This window comes from Lynx canadensis, chromosome B3, assembly GCF_007474595.2.
Source record: "Lynx canadensis isolate LIC74 chromosome B3, mLynCan4.pri.v2, whole genome shotgun sequence".
Lineage (NCBI taxonomy): Eukaryota > Metazoa > Chordata > Mammalia > Carnivora > Felidae > Lynx > Lynx canadensis.
The window spans coordinates 143,322,473-143,348,040 of record NC_044308.2 but is presented as its reverse complement, the minus strand read 5'-3'; the positions used below and the strand labels follow the sequence as shown (position 1 = coordinate 143,348,040).

Here is a 25,568-nt window from a genome sequence, read left to right as displayed (position 1 = left end):
ATTTCAAGCTACGTGCTTACTATTCCCCAGATGAAAATAGACATTCTTCTTTAAAATGTAGACCTCAGAGGACATCGAGGTCCGGCTCGTCCTCGGCCCCTCTTCTGATTCAACACTCCCCACTCCCCCCACTCCCATGACCCCTGGGGAGGCCGAGGCAGAAGAGCCTGACTGGGGTGGGGGGCAGGGGGGGAGGTGGCTGCAGGGCCCTCATGCCGTCCAGGGAACAGAGAAAAAGGACTTTGCTTCGTTGCATTTAGTAGTGACAACAGTTGAACAGAAACTTGTAGGAGGTAAGTGCTGAGAACACGTCCTCACGGAGGGTCCACACCAGCCCCCCGGGGGAGTCGCTTGGGTGGTATCTGTCCCCGAGTCTGTGATCTGACACCTCTTCACTCCTGCCCCTAATCTGAGCATCTCGAGTTACAAGTACTGTGTATGCAGAAGAAAATTCTTTACGAGAAAAGAAAATGTCCATTTGTTTTCTATGTAACAAAGTTATGTCTGCTGAGGTGGCGCTGTGATGTAGAAGCTGTTTTACACATCTGCCCGCTCGGGGACCTCGTGAGCGCTGCCCTGGTGGGTACAGCACGGTATCCCAGAGCAAAGGCCTGTCGGCCCCTCAATGGAGCACGACCAGCAGGTCAAATTAATGTCAAATTAATGAGCATCCTGGGGGACCTGGGGGGCTCAGGTCATGACCTCGAGGTCCGTGGGTTCGAGCCCCGCATCGGGCTCGCTGCTGACAGCACAGAGCCTGCTTCAGATCCTCGGTCTCCCTCTCCCTCTGCCTCCCTCCTCCCCCACTGCCCAGTTTTCTCTCTCAAAATAAATAAACTTAAAAAAAAATTAATAAGCATACCGCCAGGGCCCCCAGCTCTGTTCAGCAGAATGAGGATATTTAACTCCATTAGTTAAATTTACTATCCACTTATAGTAGCACATCCACAATGGTGAAATTAAGATGTGCTGGGATGTTCCATAGTATCCTATAAATTGAAACTAAATTTGTATTTAAAGGGTCTGGGTCCAGACCACAGACCACGGGGCCAGGTTGGACTCAGTCTGTTGCATTAGGTGCCTGACGAGGGTTCTGAACGATCCCCAGGCAGGAGGCTCGGTCCCCGCTCCAGGGCCCCAGGACGGGACTCGCTCTGGGCTCCTGAGAAACGCTCCAGGCCGAGGGCCATGGCTTGCTCATTGCTGGCTGCTGTGTCCTGGGACACCGCCCTTCTGCTCTGTCGAACCGGCTCTGAGATCAAGCGAGAAGACAGGAAGATGGCCGGGGACGAGGCCCGCGCCTGCACAGCAGGGCCCGGGGGTGGGGGATAGCCCGGATCCCCGGCACTGCCTGCTCGGGGTCCCTCCTGACAGTCTCCCTGGGGGAGAGGACACCTGTGCCGTCTCAAGGTGGACAAATCACCTTCCTTTTTCGCTCCGCAGAACAAAGCCAAGGAAAACATTCAAAAGAGAAGAGACCTTAACAGGTGACTTTGTGAGCGAGACCCCAGAGGACTGGGGCTCTGACCTCAGCTGCCCCCTGCGGTGGGCCCCTCATGCATTAAGTACAAGCAGAAACGATTTTCTTTCCTACTTCCCGGGGGTGGGGGCAGGATGGCGAACTTAGTTCCTTAATAAACCCAGATGTGGCGGGAAAGCAGCACATCACCCAGGAGAGAAGGGGACATGGTTCTGGGGGAGCAAGGTGGCAAGTAACAGTGTCGTGGTGCTAACTGTGGGTCGTCTCTAAGGCTGGCTGCGTCAGGGGACCGCTCTGCCATCAGCACAAAGGCAAGCAAGATACAGAAGAAGGTAGATAGACGGTCAAGTAAAAAGACATTATTCTTTATAAATAAGATGTTCATTTGTGTCTGTATTCACAGTAGAAAAATACACATTACTTCACATAGACCTTCTTTGGATAAAACACACACACGTCCAGGACTGAGGTCCAGCTCTGCTTCACTGTGAGGGCTCTGCCTCCGTGGTTTCTAGAGGGACCCCTTCCGGGGGGGCCGTCTGCAAGGCAGGCCCCTCCATACCGGCCACTATGACAACATCCTCCTCCCCGGACACCATGGAACCCGGATGGGACAAGATCAAGCCGTCGGAAGTCTGAATAAATATCTGTTCCTGTCCCTGAGACAAAAATTCATGGCACCCGTTGGTGATTTCAAAAGCCACGGCTTCTCCAGCAGCAACAATGCTCTCCAGTTCTCTCTGGTCAGCGTGCGCCTCGGGCCCCGCGGGGAAGTGGTCCACACCCCCTGCATGGCTTCCCTGGCCACCATCGGTGGGCAGCGACCCAGCCTGGGCCGGCTGAGGCCCCGGCTCGGGCACGGTCCTGGGGACGCAGTCAGCTGGCCCCACGTCCACAGACAAAACCCTCTCCAGCAGAGGGCCGGCAGCCTCTGGAAACAGGACGTCGCTGGGGCCAGACCGTGGGCCTCTCCAGAGGCAGCCATGCCTCTCAAGGTCTCCAGGCCCAGAAGGCGGCAGGGATGCCACCCCTCCAGGGAACATCAGGGTCCTGCAGAGATCCCCGCTGCCCAGGCTGTTCTCGGTTCCGTTCCAGTCTGCGGAGCGTTCCTGAGCATTCTCTCCAGGGAGGGCTGGCACGCGCCCCTGTGTGTGCGTCCCGGGCTCTCCTGACTGAGGACACAGACTCAGGCCACTGACGTTCTCGCACGAGAGAGCGGGAGCCCCACACCCGCTCTTGGCCTCGGGGTCAGCAAATGCCTGCAGCTGCCGGCCTGCTCGACCAGACACCGGCGCCGTGTGGCTTCCTTCCGGACGGCGAGGGGCGCTCCCGCTCGCTGGAGGGGCAGGACCTAAACAGTTCAAGAAAAACAGGTAAGCGTCCACGTGCCGTGACACGGCCTGCTCACTGCGCTCGCTATCCAAGACCAGCAGGTCCAGATTAACTTCCTGGCAGAACGCGTGGACACGTAAACTCTCCTTGCTACTCGGGACTGGCAGCTTCCAAGTGTGGGTGAAGTTCAGAGGCGATACTGATTAGTCAGGTGAGGGGAGCCGTGTGGCCAACAGGGGCCCAGGTTTCCACTGCTCTCCCTGAATAAAGCTGCCCTCCCCTGCAGCAGAATTCAGTCGTAAGTTCTAAAGAGCAGAATGCCTCTTTCCATTGGAGACTTGAGGGTCAAGCAGGGTATCGGGCAGTTTTAGGAAGCAGTAGAACCATTCTCAGTGCGCTGTAGGCTCAGGGTCTGGTTGAGAGGTTCTGGTTCGAACAGAATAAAAACCAGAGGAGGGCTTGTTTCCAGGGTTAAACCTCAGCCGGCACTTACAGCCAGGCCCCAGACATGGGCTCTTCATTTCAATAAGGGATTCGAGAGAGGCTCACAGACCTCGAGAGTTACAGGGAACGAGAGAGAACCACAGGACCCCGGGAGGTGGGGATAAGACTTGAGAGAAACCAGGTTCTCTTCAATCCGGCCACAGGGGCACCCGGGAGTGAGAAGCAGGCCTGGGAGGCGCGGGGCGCACACCACGGGGAGCGCTTTACCCTGGTTGGCGGCTGGGGCTCCGCCGTCAGTGGTGTCCTGGGGCGGAGGGTCTCTTCTGGTCTTCTTCACCCAGGCTGGCGCCCCGTCTGCGGTCTGCGAAGAGGACACCCAGGGAGCTGAGCCTAGGAGGGTGCGGGCAGGCTCGCGCCGCTCCTCCCCGGAGGACAGCGCCGTGGGCTGCAGTCAAAGCGCCGAAACTCGGCACCGCCCCCTTCGACGGCACCCACCTCGTTTCCCCGCTTCTGCTGGCCGGCCTCCTCCAGCTCGGCCCGGGGGTCCGGGCCCGTGTCCCCGCTGGTGCACTGCGCTGGGACGCACTCTGTGCGCGCTTCCCGCCTCCTCAGGAATTCTGTGATTCCTAAAGACTCGGCCACCTGAGGAGGGAGGGCGACAGAGAGGAGCTGCGCTCAGCAGCACGTCGACAGTAATGGCAGGGCCGAGGCGCGTCCGAGAGGGGCCGCCCGAACGACGGGAGAAACAAAGACACGTGAGAAGTTCCGTGGAACAGCTGGGGAGAAAACGGGTCCTATCGGAACCAGAAGGTTCTGTGTTAGCACGGTGCAGAGCAGACACCAAAGGGGTTTTTCTCTTTTAATTCACTACGCTGTCCTCAGTGTCGTCGGCAGTCAGACGGCATCAGACACCGGAGTGACCGCTCGCCTCCTGTTCTCCTGTTTTTGATTTCCACTGGAACCGGCAGAAAACAATCCCACCCATTCCAGAACAATATCTCCTCTTGCAGGCAGTGGACAGGGTGAGGGTCTGGGAGGCTGAGGGTCATGTTGGGCCCCGGCTTCTGTGCTCCCGGAATCTTCCTGGTCCTGTGAGGGGGCTACAGCTGCCCTGGGGGCATTCTGTGAAGCGACAGCTGTCACTGTTTACACGTGAACACAGGAAGGGACCACGGAGCAGGAGGGGAGGAGGCAGGGAAGGAGGGGCAGCAGATCAAGGTCTGAGCAGAGGACAGGCAGCCCCTCGAGTTCAGTGCCTCCCAGCCTGTCTGTGTCCCCTTGCAAGCTAAGCCACGGTCTGTGCCCCTAGGAGGCTGTGGCTCGGCCTGAACTGCCTGCGAGTGTGGGTCCTGACAGGCGTGCACAGCAGCCGTGTGTGTCCAGTCAGCCCTGTGACGGGAGGACACCCACACCTGCCGAGCTCACAGTTTAAAAAACACGTGACTCTTGGGGCGCCTGGGTGGCTCAGTCGGTTATGCATCCGACTCTTGATTTCGGCTCAGGACTTGAGCTCACGGTTGGTGGGTTCGAGCCTCACGTCGGGCTCTGCACTGACAGCACGGAACCCACCTGCGATTCTCTCTCTCCCTCTCTCTGCCCCTCCTCTGCCAGCACATACTCTCTCTCTCTCAAAATAAATACATAAGCTTTAATAAATAAATGTTGCATTTGTATAAAACTAATGACCAAACCCCTCCCCCCCCCCCAAAAAAAAGAACAAAAACAAAACAACCCTCGTTCTGTCAGAGTGTGGATCAAGACTTCTTGCTACGGAAGTAACCTAGTCTGCATGACGCTAACCCTAAGAACAGGGGGGCAGACCCATGACCAGGTCAATGAAATCTTAAGAGCAGTTGAAGCAACATGGCCCAAGTGTTCCTTATGGTTGTGAAAGAGGGCTGTGGCTGCCCCTTCCTGCCCTCAGACGCACTAGTGGGGCTCTCCTTTCCAGGGTCCCCTGGCTCAGGCAGCAGACCCTGAGGGCAAAGTGTACCCTGATGGGAACCGAAACTACCCCCTCCAGCAGTAAGGACTGCCCTGACCCAGAAAGACCCCTCCCATGATTGACCCCAACACAATGATCCATTTAACCTTCACTGCCCACCGGCAGGTTCCCGCCCCCTCTGCCCCACATTTTCCTTCTCTAAACCTACAAGTATTTTCAGTAGTTTAGAGACAGTCTCTGAGACATGAGTGTGCCCCAGCTACCATTGTACAAGTATGCTTTTAAATAAAAAAGCATTACTTAAAAGCATGGCATCACTCAGTGCTCCATTTCAAGGTGGGCCTGAGACCTGGGGGCCTGGCCGGCACGGACCCCTGAATGATGTGGCCACGTGGGGCACGCTAAGCCCAGCAAAGGGTTTTATCCAAAACAAGTAAAACCACATCAGTTCAAACCAGATTTCTACCCAGGACCCGGTACAGCCAGAGGCAACTTGATGGAGACAATGACAGGGGAATGAGAACTGTGTCTAAACAGCCACGGACAGGATCTATGGTCACCGTCCCCCAGCCCGCAGTTAGCACTGCAGTCACCACTGAGTGAGAGTGTTCTGGACCTTTCAAGGTTCCGTCAGCCCGTCCGCATTCCTGAGTTTTCTGAAACAAGCACCGTTTGCTTTTATATTAAAAAAATGTTGGGGGAGGGGGGGTGCCTGAGTGGTTCAGTAGGTTAAGTGGCTGACTTCAGCTCAGGTCATGATCTCACTGTTTATGAGTTCGAGCTCTGTGTCGGGCTTGTACTGACAGCTCAGAGCCTAGAGCCTGGAGCCTGCTTCAGATTCTGTGTCTCCCTCTCTCTCTGTTCCTCCCCTACTCACACTCTGTCTCTCTCAAAAAATAAACATTAAAAAAATTTTTAAAAAAATGTCGGGCGGGGCGCCTGGGTGGCGCAGTGGGTTAAGCATCCGACTTCAGCCAGGTCACGATCTCGCGGTCTGTGAGTTCGAGCCCCGCGTCGGGCTCTGGGCTGATGGCTCGGAGCCTGAAGCCTGTTTCCGATTCTGTGTCTCCCTCTCTCTCTGCCCCTCCCCCGTTCATGCTCTGTCTCTCTCTGTCCCAAAAATAAATAAAAACGTTGAAAAAAAAAATTTTTTTTTAAATGTCGGGCGCCCAGCAGCCTCAGTCGGTTAAGCTTCCGACTCTTGATTTCAGCTCAGGTCATGATGTCATGGTTCATGAGTTCGAGCCCCGCATTTGGCTTGGGATTCTCTTTCTCTCTCTCTCTCTCTCTGCCCCTCCCACACGCGCACGCTCTCTCTCTCTCTCTCTCTCAAAATAAATAAACTAAAATAAGACAGTCACTTGGTGGGAAAAAGAGCTGAAAAGCAGTTGACTATGAAGAGGTCACTACTGAAAACAGGCTCCTCAGGGGTGCCTGTCTGGCTCAGTCAGTGGAGCGAGCGACTCCCGATCTCGGGGTCATGAGTTCCAGCCCCACATTGGGCATAGAGATTACTTTAAAAAGATAAATAAGTAAAAATAACAACATTCTCCTCTTTACACGGATATCCTTCTTTTAGCAAATCCAAAAGCAAAACTTTTTTCCCAGGTGAGACTGTTACCTTGTCGTTGCTTATTTCCAGAGGCTCCTGGGAACACAGACCAGAACCACTGAGGTAATCTTGGCACATTTTGTTAACCCTTTTATGCAACTCTTCAAATTCCTTATACACAGCTGGGAACAAAGGCTTTGCTAGATGACCCGTCTCAACCTTTGTGAAGATAAAGGTGACAAGAAATGTTTAAACCAGAGGCAACGAAATGACAAATACAGGGGCTTGGAGGCGGGAAGGATACGAGCTTGTCAGGCCGTCCGCGGCCCGTCATCTCCTCCACTCCCCAGTGACGGCCCACATGTGCCCGGCCCCGGACGGGGCCACAGAGCAGACCACCTCCAGGGTGACAGCCGCAGGGGGACTGTGGGCCGGAGCCCCGAAGAAGGGGTCGCGGGGGGAGCAGGAAGGGGAGACGGAAAGGTCCCGGGGACGGGCCGGCAGGCAGGAGGGGCCCAGGCCTTCACTCCTCCCGGGAGCTGTGCTGGCGCCTCTCCGAGTCAGAGCGGGCTCACCAGGGAGGAGGTGCCCGAGAGGAAGGTGACGGGGGCTGGGGGCCGGCCCTGCTTTGCTGCCACCACTTTCTTGCCTCCCACATGAGGTTAAAACAGGCAAGGGGGTCCTCTGGGAGGCCTCTGGGAGACCTGGCCGAATAGGCACCGGTGGGGCCAGCAGGCTCCCCTCAGCTCTGTCCTAGAGGAGGGACACGATTCCAAACGGCCCGGCTCGTTCTAAAACAAATGCGAAGGATGTCTTTCGAAATAACTTCAAATCGGCCGTGCGTCCTCTAGACACGCTCAGGAGACTCACCTTCATCAGAAGAAACTCGTACACGGTCACCACCTGAGCCAGCTGGGGCAGCACCAGGTCCACGAGAGCCTCTCGGTCACACTGCTGGAGAAACTGCCAGAAGAAAGCATTTAACAGCTTCAAAAGCCCCAAAATAATCCCCAGCAGCCAGAAAGTTGGCGCCGAAGAGTACAAAAGACCTAAAGTTCCCCCAAATCGCAGTGATTAAGCGACTCTAACATTCTGTTAACGATCTCACTCGTTGATCCGTTAACAAAGTCTGTGACCAATTCTGGAATCAAAGTTTGACTCCCCTGGGATGGCTGAGCTTAGAGGGGGTACCAGGTCCTGGAGAAGGAACGGTGTTCCCTGCTCTCCGGGGGCACCAACTAGTGCCCGAGATGAAAATGCAAACAAGTGTGGGGCAGCCTGCGGCTGGGAGACCACCGCCAAAGGACAGGCCAAAGAAGAGGAGGCCCCGAGGTGAATGCAGGGGTGGGGGGTGTGGGGAGAGGGCTGCGGGGAGGGCACCGTCCTCAGGACTAGGGGAGGAGCATGAATGACTGTGGGTTCCCAGTTGGGCGCAGGGCAGACCCCCAGGCAAGTTAGACAGGAAGCGGGCTTGGGGGCTCCCCTTGGAAGGGGAGGGCAGGGGAGGTACAGGCCGGGCCGCCCCGTGGGAGCGCTGAGGCTCAGGAGCCAAGTGAATTAGCAGGCACAGGAAGTACGTGGGTGTCCGCGAGGGAGGATGGCCTGAGAAACCAGACGGAGGAGGTCACCCAGGGCGGCAATGACGTGGGCAGGGAAGGGACCAGTCTCAGAGACAGGAAGTCTTAAGAGGCACAGGGAGCTCACGAACCATTCGGGTTCGTCATCTATTAAGTGGAGATAATGATTATGGAACCAATGAAATGAAGTAAACCTGGAACTTAGCACGGGGGCAAGGCGGGGAGCGTGGCCGAGCTGCCACGCACAGTGCTCAACAGATGGCGGTATTTCAAGTGTTAATGACTGAATCGAGTCGAGGACCACCTTCCCTCCTGCTCCTAAAATCTGTCATCCAGGATTAATCGACAAGCCCAACGAGAGGAAAGCGAAGTCACCAGGTTCAAACTTCCAGCTAGAATACGTAAGCTCATGACGCTTTCTAGGAAAGCTTCCTCACCGAGAACCTCTCGTCCCCTTGTGTGTGACTCTGGAGGCCCTGGTTCCCCGGTGGCCACTCTGAGAGCAGCTGTCTCGCTCACTCACTACTTCACACTCTCTTTGCTCCTGTTCACTTCTTTAAGACACGCAGCTGGCCGTTACCAGGCAAATAAATGCCGCCGAGCCAAAGACAGTCGGGATGAATTTAGGGTCCCGCTTTTCTAAATCAGTCCCCTTAAATTCACCAAGCTTACTTTCAAGGGACTGGAATGGAGATTCCAGGGTTCAAAACCTGAAACATGATTTTGTACCTTAAAATTTTGTACAGAAAAATAGAAACTGCCTGTTTCCTAAACTGCTTATATGAAAACATAGCTTACAATCATTCCCAAACGTGTAACGGCAGGCAGCCCGAAAGCCCTCTTGTTATTCCAAACCGGTAAACCTAGAATTATTTCAGGTAACACCGTTCCTGAAGTTATTACACACTTCGTCCAAATACGTTTCAGGCGAACTATTTCGTTGCTCTGGGTGTTTTACTTTTGACTCAGAAACCTACCAGCGGATTGCCACACGCCATGCCAAAGACACGGGTTTCGAGAACAGGGTCTAAGAGCCACGCACCTCCTTGAGCCGGGCTCTGGCCGCCGAGGCGCTCTGTGCACCTGCCACGCAGGCACCGGCGCGCCCACGCGGGTGAGCGGCTCCGCCTCGCCCAAGGACGGCCTCGCTGGCCTCTGCAGGGGCTGCTGCGAACTCGATTCGTCTAGGGCCTGAGTGTCTCTCTGATCCCACGAAGGCCGAATAATTTCCATCTTCTGGTTCAGACACCAAGGCGTCTTCAACTTCTACAGACTGGCTATTCTAGAGAGCGTTACGCACCCAAAACAAAAATGAAAGAATCATACTTTATACGCCATAGTGACAACCCTAGAGCCAAACAGTGTCACGTCAAAAGCAAAGAACTTGAGAAATTATTTCTTCTCTGCATTATCAAGACACATTAACTATAATCGACGCACCTTAAACTTTCCCAACAGAGTTCCTTGTTGCGACATCTGGTATTAGCCAGCCGGTAAGTCTGGGTTGGCCAGCCATAACCCTGGATGTTGCCCAAAATGAAACAGGAGACTTCTCTGACACCACCGTCATCTTAAAACTGAACCTGAAGTTTGGTCATTCATACCTTACGCCTGACTTTTAAAAATTTTATTATTTTTTATCAGGTATATTTCAAATACCATGACATTCATACTTTGAACATCTATAGTTCAGATTTTCATGCACTGACAAGGGTGTGTAACCATCACCACCATCTAATCCCAAAACATGTTCATACTCCCCCCTGCAAAAGAACCCCTGTACCCGTCAGCATCATTCATTCTTCCCTGCCCCCAGGCCCTGGGAGCTGCTAGTCTACTCTCTGTCTCGTGGATTTGCACGGCTTTTGGACAGACTCTTGGATCTGACGCCAGCTACTTCCTCACTCGGTGCCAACTCCCCCTCTGAAAACAGGAACAATGCACCTGCATCTCCCAGGACTGCCGGAAGCTTAAATGGATTCAAGGAACACACTTCACGTGGCAGCCGGCACAAAGTAAGTCCCCTGAACTCTTACGGAATTTTCCCTCTACATCTTCACTAGTGGAGCTGCAGAAGCAACACCAGGTCTGTCTGTGGCCCTAGGTGCCGTGAGTCTGCTCACGGGAAAGGACAGGAGAGACACAGGCCTGCGTGTCCCTCCCCACCGCAGCAGCTGGAGGCACCCCTCCCACGCAGTCTGGACAGCCACCATGCCCGAGGCCAGGCCTGCACTCGGGGACTCTGGTATCTACACGCTGCTTCTGCCGTGGGGTCGCATTTCATCACTGAAGGAAGTAGGACGTGCCGGTTAGCCTGGTCAACCCGAGACACTCCCGCACACTCCTGTTGTCCCTTGGAATTGTGAATAGTGCCCCTTTCACTCTCAGAATGTCCTGGTTTGGATGATGAACTGTAAATCCCATTTCAACTTAAGAAAGTAGAGAGAGGGGCACCTGGGTGGCTCAGTCGGTTGAGCGTCTGACGCTTGATTTCGGCTCAAGTCACGATCTCAGTTCGTGAGTTTGAGCCCCGAGTCAGTATCTGCACTGACAGTGAGGAGCCTGCTTGCGATTCTCCCTCTCTCTCTCTCCCCCTCCCTGCTCACACTTTCTCTCTCTTTCTCTCAAAAATAAATAAATATTAAAAAGAAAAAAGAAAGGTAGAGAGGTTTCTCAAAAGTTGGGGTTTTATCAGCCATGAGGGGTGCAGAACCTTCCCCAACAAGGCAGCCTAGAGTGTGGGCTTTGAAGTCAGAAGACCTCAACCTCAGTCTCGTTCCCACCTGGCAGAGTCCTAGGTGTGCCCCGACGGGATGCCCACCATCCTCTGAGCCCCATGCACTTGTCTTGCACCTGACTTTCGGGGCTCTCACAGGATGGAGAAGACTTACAACACTCCCGCCCCAAGGAGGCGTGCAATCAACAGTATATCGTTGGTGTCTGTGTTACTAGTACTCAGGCTAACGCTACAGGGGAGAGAGTACTTTTGAATCCTCACACGGGGCTGTTCCGTGGTTCTTGCCACTAGACCTCAGTACAGATAAGCCGGGCCCAGACAAGATCTGTTCAGGCCCCAAGGAACCCATCTGTAAGCCAAAGCGGCCACCAGCCTCACCCCTCCTTCAGGAACCCCCGTCCCGTTGCAGGGAATGAGGTGGCCGGAGCAGACAGGCTCTTGTTAACAACATCTTCCAAGTCACTAAAATCACAAACTCCCAGCGACAGCCGAGTCAGTTCCAGTGCTGGTTTGTCTAACATTTCAGGAACTGCAAATACAATTGCCTAGCCAGAAGCACAGACACAAATAAAAGCCAACACAAGTCAAAGGAGAAGGAAGCAGGGAGGTTCAAGCGAAGCAGGTGAGGGGGACCACAGAGGTCTGCCGTTCGTTCAAGTGATCCGTCCACATTTCGTAAATACCTGACCGCTTGTATGCGGCACACGAGGGCACACGACACGTTTAGGAACCTGAAATTGCTGTCCCTCAACTGTGGCGTGGTGGTGCAAAGTCAGAGTGGCTTCGACCTGCCTTGTCTGCTTGTGAGTTTCCAAAGGGGCAAGACGCGAAGACGGCATGTCGCTGCTGACGCTCCAGGAAGTGCCCCGGGGACCACCGCTCCCAACTGAGACCTTTCTCAGGGCCCGCTGTGACTTCAGCAGCAAGACAGGAGTGCTCTGCGGCTCGCGTTGCTGACCAGAGCTAGAGAATTTGCGGCTATGTTCCCCTCGAACACGCCCAATGAGGCTGGCGAGTACCCCACACAGAGGGTGCACGGTGCCTTGCTGGTCGGGGGCGGGGGTGTCTCAGAGCCCCTGCCGTGACCTTGGACCTACTTGAGCCTTCACCTGAACCCCCATCAGATACCATAAAGCCTCACTTCGGGATGGGCAGGAAGAAGGACACGGTCACCAGTAGAAACATTACCTGCAGGCCACACGGTGGTGACTGGGCCCCTTCCTCACCCAGAAGAGCTGACGTGGGCAGCCCCGGGGACGGTAGGCTAGCCGTCCTGCCCTCGACGCAGCCTCGGGTCGTGCTCCTGTTGGCCTTCTCAGACAGAGACACCTCCGGTTCTGGGTGGCCGTGGCCTGGATTGAGTTTAAGATGCCGGGCCAGGCCCCCTTTTCCTATGTAGGACTTCTCACACGTCTGACACTTGAAAGTCTTGGGCCTCAGGGAACAGCTCGACAGGTCAAACAGCGCCCGCTTTCCCCTCTGGTCGTCGTCGTCTTCCACACTCAGCTCTGAGTAATCGTCAGAATCTGACAAGCGACCGTCAGCCAGGTCCTCCGTCTTGATGAACTTATAATCTTTGACTTTATACTTGGGCGGTCGAGATATTCGTCCAGAACGCGTCTTCACTTTTAAAGATTTTTTTAGCTTCTCCGTGTGTTTTGTGTGCAAGCTGGAAATAAAGAAATTCGCTGAACCGGATGAAACAGATGTCACCGCCGGTGGGTCAGAAGCTGACAGAGGGGCCGGCGTGGCACCCGGTCCTTGCGGAGCCACCAGCCGCAGGGCGGGCAGTGGCCTCTGTACAAACACCCGAATCGGAGGGGAGTTACTCGGGAAGCGCGGCTGTGCCCGGAGCCCCAGCACGCCGGGCGCCCCCCTGGGCGGCTGGCTCAGCCCGGCTGTCCTGGGCTGGAGGGTGGCCAGTGGGGGCGTCGGCCTTTCCTGGTCTGTCATTTCTCCAGATACTACCTTGACACAAATGGCTTCCAGTTGCTTAAAGAGAGAAAGAGAAAAGCATTAGGCTTATCAACGGTTCTACAATTTTGCTCTCATCTTAACTGTATTATCACACGTGTTTCTAAATTATAAAATTCATCTTGTATGTGAGTCTATTTAACGTACCTGTACTGTTTCTAGTGATACACTTGACCTCACATCCATATGTGCATGTGGAAATATTTGCATAAACAAATTAAAAGTTCATGAAACCACTTAACATTTCTATACAAATGCCTTCTGATAGGATCTATCCTACGTTGTTTTTTAAAAAAATACTAGTCAAGGGGTGCCTGGGTGGCTCAGTTAAGTGTCTGACTTTGGCTCAGATCATGACCTCCTGGTTCATGAGTTTGAGCCCTCTATCGGGCCCTGTGCTGACAGCACAGAGCCTGCTTTGGATACTTTGTCTACCCCCCCCCCCAAAAAAATAAACATTTAAAAAATAAACACAGGGGTGCCTGGGTGGCTCAGTCTGTTGGGCATCCTACTTCAGCTCAGGTCATGATCTCACAGTTCATGGGTTTGAGCCCTGCCTGGGGGTCTGTGCTGACAGCTCAGAGCCTGGAGTCTGTTCAGATTCTGTGTTTCCCTCTCTCTCTGACCCTCCTCTGCTTGCTCATGGGCTCTCTCTCTCTCAAAAATAAACATTTAATTAATAAATAAATAAATAAATAAATAAATAAATAAATAAATAAAAGTAGTCACAATCTACTAAATTGATTTCATGAACTAATAAGAAATATCCTTCTTTACAGTAGATTTGTATTTACTTGGAATTCTTAGTACTCTAACCTGGATTCAGTTCAATACATACGCTCTTTTTTTTTCTTTTTCAATTTTTCATGAAATCCTAGAAACAAAAAAGCCATAAGGAGCAATGTAACACAGGTTCCCACCACCTGCCTTAAAACATGCAGCACTTTCCTTTGAGGTGAAGCTCTGTGCTGTTCTCCCAGCCTGCGTGCCTTCCTGAGGGCTATTTGTCATTCACACACATTTTTATATTATCTACGGAGCTACCCCCCAAAATATGCACTTCGGTTTTGGCGTGTTTTTGAACTTCACGTAAGCGTACATGACCTGCTGCAAGCTGGTGCAGCGTTTTCAGGTGTTTTACTTCCTGTCCGGCTTGTGAAATTCATCCACACCGCGGCGTGTACCTCTCGTTTCCTCTGCAGTCTGAGAACACTCTCCCGTTGACGGGCAAGTGTCCCTAACCTTGCGCTCTTGTCGTCTGCGTGGAACCGTCTGCGCGGGTGTCTGCGTTCACGTGTGTGAGTTTCTCCAGGGCACATACCTGGGAGCGGGGTGCTGTCTTCAACAACTTTTTAGCATCTAAGAAAGCGTTCAGTGCACGTACTTCCTGATGTGGCAATTCTGCTTCTTGGGTTCCAGAAGAAACACTGGCATAGGTACAAAGATGTAGGTCTTGGGAGGGTCAAGGCAGCACGGTCTGCAAGAGCAAACCGCCCACCGAAGGGGAGGGCTGCCCTCGACAATATTCCACAGATAATGACTGAGCAGCTACTATGTGCCAGACACAATGTTAGGTATACACCTGTCATGGGCTCAGGGGAGAGGCAGCAAGACACAAGGCTCATGGCCTCATGCTGCAAAATCGATCAGCATCAGGGAGCCTGGGTGGCTCAGTCAGTTGAGCGTCCAACTTTGGCTTAGGTCATGATCTCATGGATTGTGGGTTCGAACCCCGCGTCGGGCTCTGTGCTGACAGCTCAGAGCCTGGAACCTGCTTCAGATTCTGTGTCTCCCTCTCTCTCTGCCCCTCCCCCACATGTGCTCTCTCTAAAAAATAAATTAAAATTTTAAAAAATTAAGAAAGAAAGAAAGAAAGAAAGAAAGAAAGAAAGAAAGAAAGAGAAAGAAAGAAAAGAAAAGAAAGAATCAATATCCTTCTCCAGAGAGGAAAGAAAGATGAACCTCATCATCCAGAGCAGGCTTTCCCAACCTGGGCACAAGTGACATTTCAGACCATTAATTCTTTATTGTGGTGGCCATCCTGTGACTGCAGGATGTTGAGCAGTGTCCCTGCCTCCACCCACTAGATGCCGGTAGCACGCCCTCTCTTGGGACAAAAATGTCTCCAGACACTGCCAAGTGCCCCCAGCCGAGAACCACTGATTTGGGGCCACCAACAGGCCCTCTTTGGACTCGACCCCACACCAAGTGGGGGGTCAATACAAGCGTCACACGGAGCAGAATGAAAACTCCCACCGAAACCACGCGGGAGTACATCTGTCTGTGTGTGTGTTCCACATGTACCACAAACAGCAGACACAATCCGCTACCCTGGGTGAGGAAGGGTACGCAGCTGGTGCCCTGAGGCCCCTGAGGGCCAGTCCTGGGCCACCTGTGAATCAAATGACAACTATCTTTTAATAATCACAGTTGTTTCACTTACTACCATTTAGAATGTCTAAGCTCTTAGGATATGACCAGATAATGCTGTTACACACACACACACACACACACACACACACACACACACCCCAAATCCTACTGTTTTAGGAATGTTTTAGGAATACTTCAGTGGCAAAACTGGTCTAATTTTTAAATCGGCTCCCGCTCCCCACGAGTTTACCAGGTGGGTATCATGCTTGATACTTTGGTATATGTTTATTTCACTCAGCAAACTTTTACCAGGTATCTCTGTGTGCCAATACCTACACAGAAGCAGGCCAATGTGGGTGAGGGGGTGGGTGACATAGGTGAAGGGGATTAAGAGGTATAAACTTCCAGTTATAAAATAAGTAAGTCATGGAGGTGGAGAGCACAGCATAGGAAGTGTAGTCGGTAACGTTGTAATCACATTGTACGGTGCCAGGTGGTGACTGCACTTACTGTGGTAAACACCGAATAATGCCCAGGCTTCTGGAATCGCGACCTTGTACACCTGAAGCTAATATAATACTGTATGTCAACTATACTTCAGTTAAAAAAACAAACAACAAAAAACATTAGCCAAGTCCTAGCCTCACTGAGGAAGAGGGCAGTTTCCCCGGCCATGCCTCAGTCACCTGCAGACCTGCCGAGTCAGGACCTGCCAGCCCGCAATCTGTACTTTGAAAAGCTCCACTGCCAATCTGGAAGGCAGACTAGGTTCCCTAAGGAATGCAGACAGGAAACAATGACACCATGGGGCAGCAGGTGCGGTAAGAGAGGCAGGAGGCGGGAGCAGCCTGGTGGGTGGGTGGGGGAGGGTCTGGCTTCCCAGAAGAGACCCGAGAAGGCCGAATGGAATTTTGGCCAGGTGGACAGGTAGTCTGACGTGCGAGGAAAAAACGAGTGAATGCACAGACGCACGAAAAATGGCACAGCATACTGGAAGAAATTGGGAATGTTTCTGTGGTGCGGGAACGGGGAGCATGGGAGGGATGCGAGCCCAAATCCGACCCACGGGAGCGCGTCCACTGGGCCTGTGCCTTCTGATCCGCACCACCCTCCCCGCAGAGAACCACGAGACCGGGGTCCTCTAACTGCACACTCCACCCTCCCCCCAACACTGCCTGTCCCCTTCCATATTTTCAACTGGGACCCACACTTCCATCTCTTCAACTAAGTCATTTCTGATCCCCTCAGCCCAAAATCAGTTCTCCCTTTCTCTAAGTGCATCAGTCCTTTATCTCTAGTTTTCCGACCTCGATGAGAAGTTACCTGAGTCACGTTTTACCTCATTGGTTAGATCATAACCTCCTTGGGTGCAAGGAACACACGTGGTTTGCCTCGGTGGCCCCCGTGGCACAGCTGGGGCTGACTCGACAGCCAACTTACATTATTGTGAGTGCAGGCAGAATTTATGTCATCCCAATTAGATCAGCCACAGAATACGGTCGTGCTGCTTGATGCTGATTAAGGTCGCTTGCATTTGACGGGAAATGTCACTTTTGGACTCTTCAAGCTGCCACACCAAACCCAAAGAGCTGGGGTCACCTTCAACAGGTGCTGGAGTGGGAGAACCCTGAGTAAAGTCACCCCGCCTCTCGGAGCTTGTTCCTTATCTGTAAAGTGCTGATACGAACACTTCTGTGCGCTTGCCCGGAAGTAAGCCCCCTGTGGTGCCAGGCATGGAGTAAATGCTCTGCACACAGCAGCCACCATCACCCGTCTCTCTCTTTTTTTAATGTTTCTTTATTTGGGGGGAGGAGCAGGCAGAGAGAGAGGGAGACACAGAATCTGAAGCAGGCTCCAGGCTCCGGGCTGTGGAACTCAACGACCTGAGCGGAAGTCGGACACTTAACAGACTGAGCCACCCAAACAGCAGCCACCGTCGCCCTTCTGACTCCGCCTGTGTGGGAGTCCGAGCTAGAAAGCTCATCCGATGTCAATAAGGGAACCAAAGCCCAAAGAGGTTGGGTTACTCAAGGTCACACCTCTAGGAAGGAGTTTGGGCAGATTCATAGCCGTCTTCTCAAACTTTGGCGAGACACCTGTCCAGTCCTGACCCCCAACCCGGTACAACTCCCGGCGGCCAAAATCACTCGGTTAAAAAAACAAAACAAAACAAACAAAAAACAACGAAGACTGTTGATTCTATCCTCTCTCTCTGTCTCCTGGTGGAAGCGGCATCTCTCTGGCAACTCTGGGCCGAGAAGCGCTAGTGTCACGTGCAAGCCCAGTTCTGAAAGGGGATGTGGCTTTACAGACGACAGGAAGGACCTCTGGCTGCAGGAGCTCCCCCTGACCCCCTGGGCTTGGAAGAGCAGGCTCCGGTCTCCACTCCCCTAGCAACCAAGAGCTGCGGGCCCCAGGAGGTAGTAACGCGGCCAAGTGACGGGGTGTCGCATGCGGAGTGCTCTCACGTATCTCCCTCGTTCAGCGCGCGGCAGGCGCGGTGCCGGGCACTGGCTACAAATCCCGGCACGACCCCCCAGGGTGCCAAGTCCAGCCTCAGACCGCTCTGCGGTGTGCTCCGTTCTGCCCCAAGCCCCCGAGCTGGCAGTCGCCGCCCTCCCCACTGGTTCCTTTTCATCCGTCCACGCCTCGGCTCCGGCGTCAGGCCCGAGGGCTCCTCGCTCTAAAGCAACGGCCCCCGCCCCCGCCGCGTCCCTCCCCGAGTCTGCCTCTCGCCCTGCACGGAGGGTGCGCCGAGGCCAGCGCCTGGAACCCAGCGAGCGCTCGACGGACGCCGAGTGAACGGACGCGGGCCTGCGCGAGGGGCCGGGCGGCACGGAGGCCGCGGGCAGCGCTCGAAAGCGGGACCGCGGCCCAGCAGGCGCGTCGCAGGAGCTGCAGACGCTGGCGCGGTGACCGCTCAGTGTGGGCCGCCCGGAGCTCTCGGGCGGGCGGACGCCGCCTCTCCTGCCGCGCCGCTGCCCGGCCCCGCTCCGGGCCTCGGTTTCCCCACGTCCCTCCCGGCGCCTCACCTGGGGCGGCAGCAGGCGCGGCGGGCGCGGGGGCTGGGCGCCGGGGCCCCGCTGCAAGGCGGCCTGCTGCGCCGCGTCCCGCAGTCGTCGCGCCGCGTCCTGCGGGACGAAGGGCGGCGGCGGCGGCGGCCGCTCGGCCGGCGGCTGCGCCTTCGTCACCTGCTCCAGGACCCGCCGCAGCTGCTCGGGGTCCAGCGGGGCCACGCGCGAGGCGCTGCCGCCGGGGCCGGGGGGAGCCTGGCCGCCCCCGCCGCCGCCCCCATCCTCGCTGCCGTCCTCGGCCTCCGGCTCCGCGTCCGCCATGGCCGCCGAGACCGGGACTCGAACCCGCGTCGCCGAGCGACGGCGGCTCAAATGTGCGTCACCGGGGAAGAGCGGGGGACTACGAGTGCCCCGCAGGCCAAGACACCTTGGAAGGCGACCGCAACTGGTCGAGCCGGGCGGTGGGCGGGGCCTGGGTTGGCTCCGCCCCGTCGCCGCTTCGCCAAGGACAGAATGGGCCTTATTTTCCTCTCCCTTGTCACTGATGTATTTAATTTTCAGGTGTCGCTCCTCCAGGAGCTATCCAGGGCCTCCCAGGCGGAGGTCTCCGGAGTTCCAGAGCCCCTTAGCCTGTCCAAAAGTTCACACTATCCAAAAGTTCTCGACGTCATGTGCACTAGAGTGCATTAGTCCCACGTTCTGCTTAATATAGATCCAGCGGCGGATCCAAAGTGTGCTCCCCTTTTTTAAAATAATGAGTTTTATTTTATTTATTTTTAAATGTTTATTTATTTTGAGACAGAAAGAGGGAGCGGGCGGGGGAGGGGCAGAGAGAGGGGGAGAGAGGATCCCAAGCAGGCTCTGGGCTGTCAGTGTGAAGAAACAGAGGCAGGGCTCAATCTCCTGAATCCTGAGATCCTGACCTGAGCGGATAACGACTGAGCCACCCAGGCGCCCGTATTTTATTTTTTTAAATAGGCTCCACACCCAACCTGGGGCTTGACCTCACGGCCCTGAGATCAAGAGTCGCAGCTCCACCACCTGAGCCAGCCAGGCGCCCCTGAGGTGCGCATTTTTAACAAATGTGCGCCCTAAATTGTTCTCAGGTCGATACATCCACCCATACTGGATGCACCTTAAGGGCCAAGATGATGCTTGTGCTCAGCACAAGCGCCAGCTCAGATCAGGGAATGAATGATGCATGGATGAATGTGACCGAAGGAAGGAAGGAAGGAAGGAAGGAAGGGAGGGAGGAAGGAAGAAAGGAAGGAAGGAAGGAAGGAAGGAAGGAAGGAAGGAAGGACGGACCTCCCCACCCCCACACTTCAGTCCCATCCATCATAGCTCTACCACTCCCTCTTCTTCAGCCCAACCTTTCCATTCCCCCTCCTCTTCACTCTACTGGCTCTGTGCATCCTTCCCATCCTGTCTTGTAGCTGCTCGTGTACGTGTGTTTCTCAGCTCCCCTCCCCAGAGAGGACAGTAGGGCCATTGGTCAACGGTTATTAAGCATCTGCTGGGTAAGTCACCGTGCTTGCCTTGGGACCGTCCTGCCCTCTGTATACAGTCCAGGCAGCAGCAGGAGGAGGAGGAAACTGGTGTTTACGGTATAATATGATGAGTGCCTTGATGCCCATAAAAGGGGGGAGCCTGGGGAGCCAGGCTGATGTCCGCGAAGGTTCTGGTAGACTTTCTGATCATTTTTCTCTCCACGCGGTCATCATCATCATAGTCAATACTCACGCTGGATTCACTAAGCTCCCAACAGTGTTCGAACAATTCATTAATAGCCTCACTAAGGAGTGGCCAGAGGGGAGATCAAATTTGTGGAATTTGTTTCAATTCCTTAATCCTCTTTCTTTAACTTTGAAATAAGACCTTCTCATTCTCACATCCTCAGATGTCAGAAAGGTCCTCTCTGACCCCTAAGCCAAGAACTGCCCTCTTCATTTAGAACAGAGTACTCACTCCATTTCATCATGTTTTTGAGCCTGTTGGGGGAGAGGAGATTTTTCTTCTATGCTCTTAGGTTCAGTCGTTAGGGGCCTGTGAATTAAGGCGACAAAAGACGGATTAACAAAAGAAAAGACAAAATTTAATCATGCATTTTTATTAATGTACCTACGGAATTCACATAAAAATGTGACTCACAGAGAAAGTTAGACGTGGGACCTATATACCATCTTAATAGGAGAAGAGAAGCGGGGGAAGGGCACTCGTGGAAAAACAAATGCCTTTTAAGAAAGATAAATGGACCCTTACCAGAGTAGATGGGAGATATGACAGCTTTGTGACAATGCCTGTATGGGTGTGATTCCAACTGCTGTCCTGTGACAAGCGTCCACCTTTCCTGATCGGTCCCAGGGAAGGGAATTTATGACAAATGAATCCTTCTGAATTTTTTGGGAAGGCTCTACTTTAGGCAGAAGACTTTTCAGTTCAAATGCCTCCTGCTCAAAATAATTTTTATGCCACACAGGTGTATTCTGGACCCCTTCCAGCCTTGTTTGGGACAGTGTGCTGCCCTGAGGACAACAATCTCAGCTGGCTCCTCTTCTGCCAGGTCCCTGCATCTAACAAGGTACCCAACACAGGTATCCAAGGTGTGACGTCCAAACGGTCTATACTCAGTGTCAAGAGCCCCGGGTTCTCCTTCCTCTTTGGAAGAACAAGGGTCCCATCGCTGGCATTTAATGAGTGCTTTCACTACACACTGAGCACTTGCCAAGGGCTTTATGACTCTGGTCTACGGACTTGAGCTGTTACTGAGTTATACCAGAGCTTAACACATATGTGAGAAAAAGAGTGAATGTTTAGCAGATGTTCTCATTGGATACTTTTCAAACATGGCTAGAGCTCCTACTAGACCCTGATATAAGATGGCATTAGCCCTAAAATAACTGGCTTTTGTGTTAAACCACACATGCCTGAATACTTGCGGAGACTTGAACCACGAGTGAGAAATTCACCCGGTTGCCTTCTGGCTGCAAATGGCAGAACCAAGAGGAAAAAATACGGAGCCTAAGATCTCTCTGAAAAGGAAGAAAGTAGCAAGAGAAGGTTTCCAGATGCTTCCACAACTGTGTCTCACTAAAGACATGACAGGTGTTGGCTGGTCATTGGCTCCATGGGGGTTGGGGTTTGTCTTCTACTGTTCTGCTTCTAGAATCGCGAAGGGCCTGCAGTAGGAAGGCGCTCCCTAAGCATTTGTGGAATGAATTAAGTCCAGACCCGGATTTTCAATTCTAAGAACTCCATGAAAATCGGGGACTCCACCGACAGTCCTCAGAAGCTCTGCATTAGGAAGCAACTGGCAGCGGCATCTGAGAGCATCCTAAACAAACAAACAAACAAACAAACAAACCAAGGACAGCTGCTGGTGCGCACAGCGGGCGGGGACTTGGAGGGACGAACTTGCGCGGGATCCTGCCCCTTTCTCCCCAGTGGCTGCCTGCGCCAACTTCGGGGCCGAATCCAGAACGATTCTGCGGCTCGCCGCTCACAGCCCTGGAAAGCCATGTTTAAACAAACAAAAAATAATAATAACAATAAATAAAATGAAGTAAAAAAAAAAAAGGGGGGGAGCGGAGAAAAAGCTTCCTCCTGTGGCCCGTACGGGGATCGAACCCGCGACCTTGGCGTTATTAGCACCACGCTCTAACCAACTGAGCTAACCGGCCACTTGACGTTTGGGCGCCTCCGTCAAGTCTATGAGGTTTCTACGCCTGCGCGGGGCCGCCGGCGGACTTCGAGCCTTCAACTCTCTCTGCAACTGTCGTCATTCCCGCTGTCATCCCTATTGGCCAGAAGAAAACACAGAGCCTCTTTAAAGAGAATAAAGTGGCTCCTTACCACGAATCGAAGGTTTTCACGGGGGAATGCAAATTATACATGGGATGCTTGGCTCAGGAGTAGGATTTTCAAACACTGCAACTCAATGCTTTTTTTTATGTATCTCGAGAATCCTTCCGGCGTGGAAACTTCGTGTATCAAGAGCTTGGGTGTGGCTAAATAAAGCTTAGAGAATGCAGAAAACCAGACAGAGAACAAAAGAACCACCGAATCCCCCACCGCCCCAAAACAACAGCAGCGTTGGTTGGTATCGTTCCTGACAATCCTTTTTCACTGCACAGGCTTATTTAAAAATATGTATTTGGCATTCAGTTCGACCTTGTTAAAAAAGAATATGATCTTTTATCTTACTTTTTTGTACTTAATATTCTACCATTATCATACCCCTAAGCAATTGCAAATGTCATTTTTTACATGTTTCCTTAGGTGGATAAGCCATTGTTCCCCCCCCCCCCCCGCAAATGTCTTCATTTTGCCCTCTCTTGTTTGATGTCTGGCAAATGTCTTCATTTTTTTGATGTCTGGCAAATGTCTCCATTTTGCCCTCTCTTGTTAACTAGCACATGATTAAATCACGAAGCAGTTGCTGGGTGGGCAACGGGTAGTACCCACTCCAAAGGGTTAGTGTCTGAAAAGATACTGTCCCCCGGGGGGCTTTTTGGTCTCTGAGTCCCTGACCTCCTGTGCTCTGGGAGTAGGAGAAGGGAGCCCCAGCTTTTCACATTGTCCCTCTGGTCTGATTACTCAAAAAAAAAAAAAAAAAAAAAGCGGATTATTATCAACGTCCCTTGTTGCAAACAGCAGAAGTCCAGTCTAGCTGATCTTAACAGAACAGATGTTATTAAAAGGAGGTGTTGAGTCAGGTTTAGTCAACACCTACTCATTAAGCCTGGCAGTGCCCTAACCGCAGGGAATCAGCTGTGAGCCAAGCAGACCTGATCCTGTCCTCACCAAGCCCACAGTTCAGCAAAGACAGGTGCTAAGTTAGTATGGGTGGAGACACTCAGGCATCGTGCTGAGTGTAGGTAAACAGTGCCAGGGGTGGAAGCTTGGGGCAGGTTTTTGAAGACTGGGAAACTTGACTGCATTCTGAAGGTCAAGGATGGGCAAGTATAGGCCCAAACAGGTAGAGCGCTCTGGGTAAAGTGAAGTGTCTGCAACCCTGTCCATTTTGCTTGTCGCTGAATGTCCCGCGCCTAGCACACTCTCTGGAATAATAGGAGTGTAATAAATAGGAGTCAGGGGCACCTGGCTGGCTCAGTCAGGAGGGCATGTGACTCTTGATCTTGGGGTCATGAGCTTGAGCCCTGCATGGGGGGTAGATTATACTTAAATAATAATAATAAATAGGAGTCAGATGAATGAATGAGCTAATTGCAAAATCACATTTTAAAACATATCAGATCAAGTACTTTCTCTGTTCAAACCCTCCCCTCCTGGCCCAGCCCTGCTCGGGCTGCCAGATTTAGCCGCCCTAAATAATTTAGTGTATGTCCCAGACAATATGTAGTTGTTTATCTACATAAACACCTCAAGTTCACCTTTAACTGCCCATCCTGTGCCTACGTGGCAACCCCCCACGCAGAATAACACCCATCCGAAAGACCCCGACCTAACCTGCTCCCCTTCCCGGTGCCCCCTGACACAGCCCCATCACCCTCCTTCCTGGATCTTGCTCACCAGGCCACGCTCCTGCCCTGGGGCTTCTATACTTCTGTTCCCTCTTCCTGGACCCTCTTCCCCCAGACACTGCCAAGGCTCTCTCCCTCGTGTCCTCATGTCTATGCGTAAATGTCACATATTCAGCGAGGCTTCCCTGACCCCCCTGTTTAAAATCGCAACCCGCATTCAGAATTCCCTGCTTTTTCCTGCTTCATATTTCGTCCGGAGCTTTCTTAATTTCGTGACTGCAGGAGGGCAGCAACTTGTATTTTGCACCTGCAGCACCTAGAAGTGACTGGCACATAGTAGATGGTCGATCCAGGTTTGTCGAAGTTGACAGATCATCCCTTAGAGGTCTAGCCCTGACACAAGCCAGGCAGAATTGAGGGCTCGTTTCCTGAGTGGGCGGGCTCCAATCCCCCGGGGCAGAGGGAGCCGGCGTGCCCACGGTGGGGGAGACGCAGTGACTGAACGCAGACGGTAGGGGGCACCCGAGACCTAGGCGTCCGCTGAGCACCTGGCCGCCAGCGCGCCTCCTACCCCCGGTGTGCGCGGACTCCTCTGGATGTCTCCTGCCAATTCGGACTCCATCTTACAGTTCCTGCAAGACAAACAGGTCCTAGTTTTCATTCTTTGAGTTAGGAAAATGCAGACCCATACATGACCAGCACCAGGTGATGCTGGGTTATTTATTCAGGTTTTTCAGTGTCTGAGGGGTGTTTTTGTGCATGCAGCTTGGATTCTAAATAGTCCATTTGCTTTAAACCCAACTGGTAAAATTCGTCATTGTTTATAAATTGGAAACTTCGGTATGAACATAAAGACATACTGTATTCGTTTCCCAGGGTTGCATCAATAAAACACAAACTGGGTGACTTAAGAGAAACTTATTCTCTCAAGTTCTGGAAGCCAGAAGTCCAAGACCAAGGTGTCCTCAGTGTTGGTTCCTTCCAAGGGCTCTGAGGAAGAATCTGTTCCGTGCCTCTCTCTCCTCTCTCTCCCAGCTTCTGGTGGTTTGTTAGCAATCTTCGGTGTTCTTTTGCTCGTGGAAACCACACTCTGATCTTGGCCTCCATCACCACATTCGTGGATCTCAAGTTCCCGGAAGAGTGCCTGGTGCAAGGTCAATTTGTTGAATTAATGTTAAATTCATTGTGTGTTAAGTTCATTCTGTTAGACCTTTTGATTCAGAAACATGCCCTTCCATTCTTTTTTTAAATGTTTATTATTTGAGACAGAGAGAGAGAGAGAGAGGGAGAGAGAGAGAGAGACAGAGTGTGAGCAGGGGAGGGGCAGAGAGAGAGGGAGACACAGAATCCGAAGCAGGCTCCAGGCTCCGAGCTGTCAGCACAGAGCCAGACACAAGGCTTGAACTCACAGACTGTGAGGTCATGACCTGAGCTGAAGTCGGCTGCCCAACCGACTGTGCCACCCAGGTGCCCCATGCCCTTCCATTCTTGGCAACATTTCAGAGGAAGAATGTTTCCAAGGGAGATTTGATAATCTCCTCTTACCTTTTTCTGGAACATCATTCTTCAGAGGTCAAAACTTCGGAGTTGAATCTCTAACTTTCTTCTCTTTTCTTTGGTCCAGGCCTAGGTCTATTGTCTATTTCCTGAACAATTT

General features: G+C 53.0%; 1 protein-coding gene and 1 non-coding gene across 4 annotated transcripts; both read right to left on the bottom strand.

Annotated features, from left to right (window-relative positions):
• Positions 1-1,826: 1,826 nt before the first annotated feature.
• Positions 1,827-18,788, bottom strand: ZNF839 (zinc finger protein 839). 3 transcript variants are annotated; one of them, XM_030320030.1, is made up of 8 exons: positions 18,447-18,788; positions 12,256-13,059; positions 9,373-9,612; positions 7,624-7,716; positions 6,823-6,972; positions 3,752-3,898; positions 3,524-3,617; positions 1,827-2,831 (listed from the first exon to the last, which is right to left on the bottom strand). In XM_030320030.1, exons 1-8 carry the CDS (start codon positions 18,747-18,749, stop codon positions 1,963-1,965), a joined length of 2,700 nt encoding a protein of 899 aa, XP_030175890.1. In that variant the 5' UTR covers positions 18,750-18,788; the 3' UTR covers positions 1,827-1,962. The 3 variants fall into 3 exon arrangements, with proteins under 3 accessions (XP_030175890.1, XP_030175892.1, XP_030175891.1); XM_030320032.1 differs by lacking the exon at positions 18,447-18,788 and adding an exon at positions 16,855-17,227; XM_030320031.1 differs by lacking the exon at positions 18,447-18,788 and adding an exon at positions 14,363-14,763.
• A 3,246-nt stretch (positions 18,789-22,034) lies between these two features.
• TRNAI-AAU lies at positions 22,035-22,108 on the bottom strand. The gene has a single exon. It is a non-coding gene; the product is annotated as a tRNA-Ile (tRNA).
• Between the last annotated feature and the right edge of the window lie 3,460 nt (positions 22,109-25,568).

Coding starts and splice junctions, on each gene's coding strand:
- ZNF839 (XM_030320030.1), bottom strand. CDS start 18,749: ATGGCGGACGCGGAGCCGGAGGCCGAGGACGGCAGCGAGGATGGGGGC. Junction 13,060..18,446: donor CGCGCCTGCTGCCGCCCCAG/GTGAGGCGCCGG, acceptor TCTCTCTTTAAG/CAACTGGAAGCCATTTGTGT. Junction 2,832..3,523: donor AGCCCCAGCCGCCAACCAGG/GTAAAGCGCTCC, acceptor TGAACTGTTTAG/GTCCTGCCCCTCCAGCGAGC.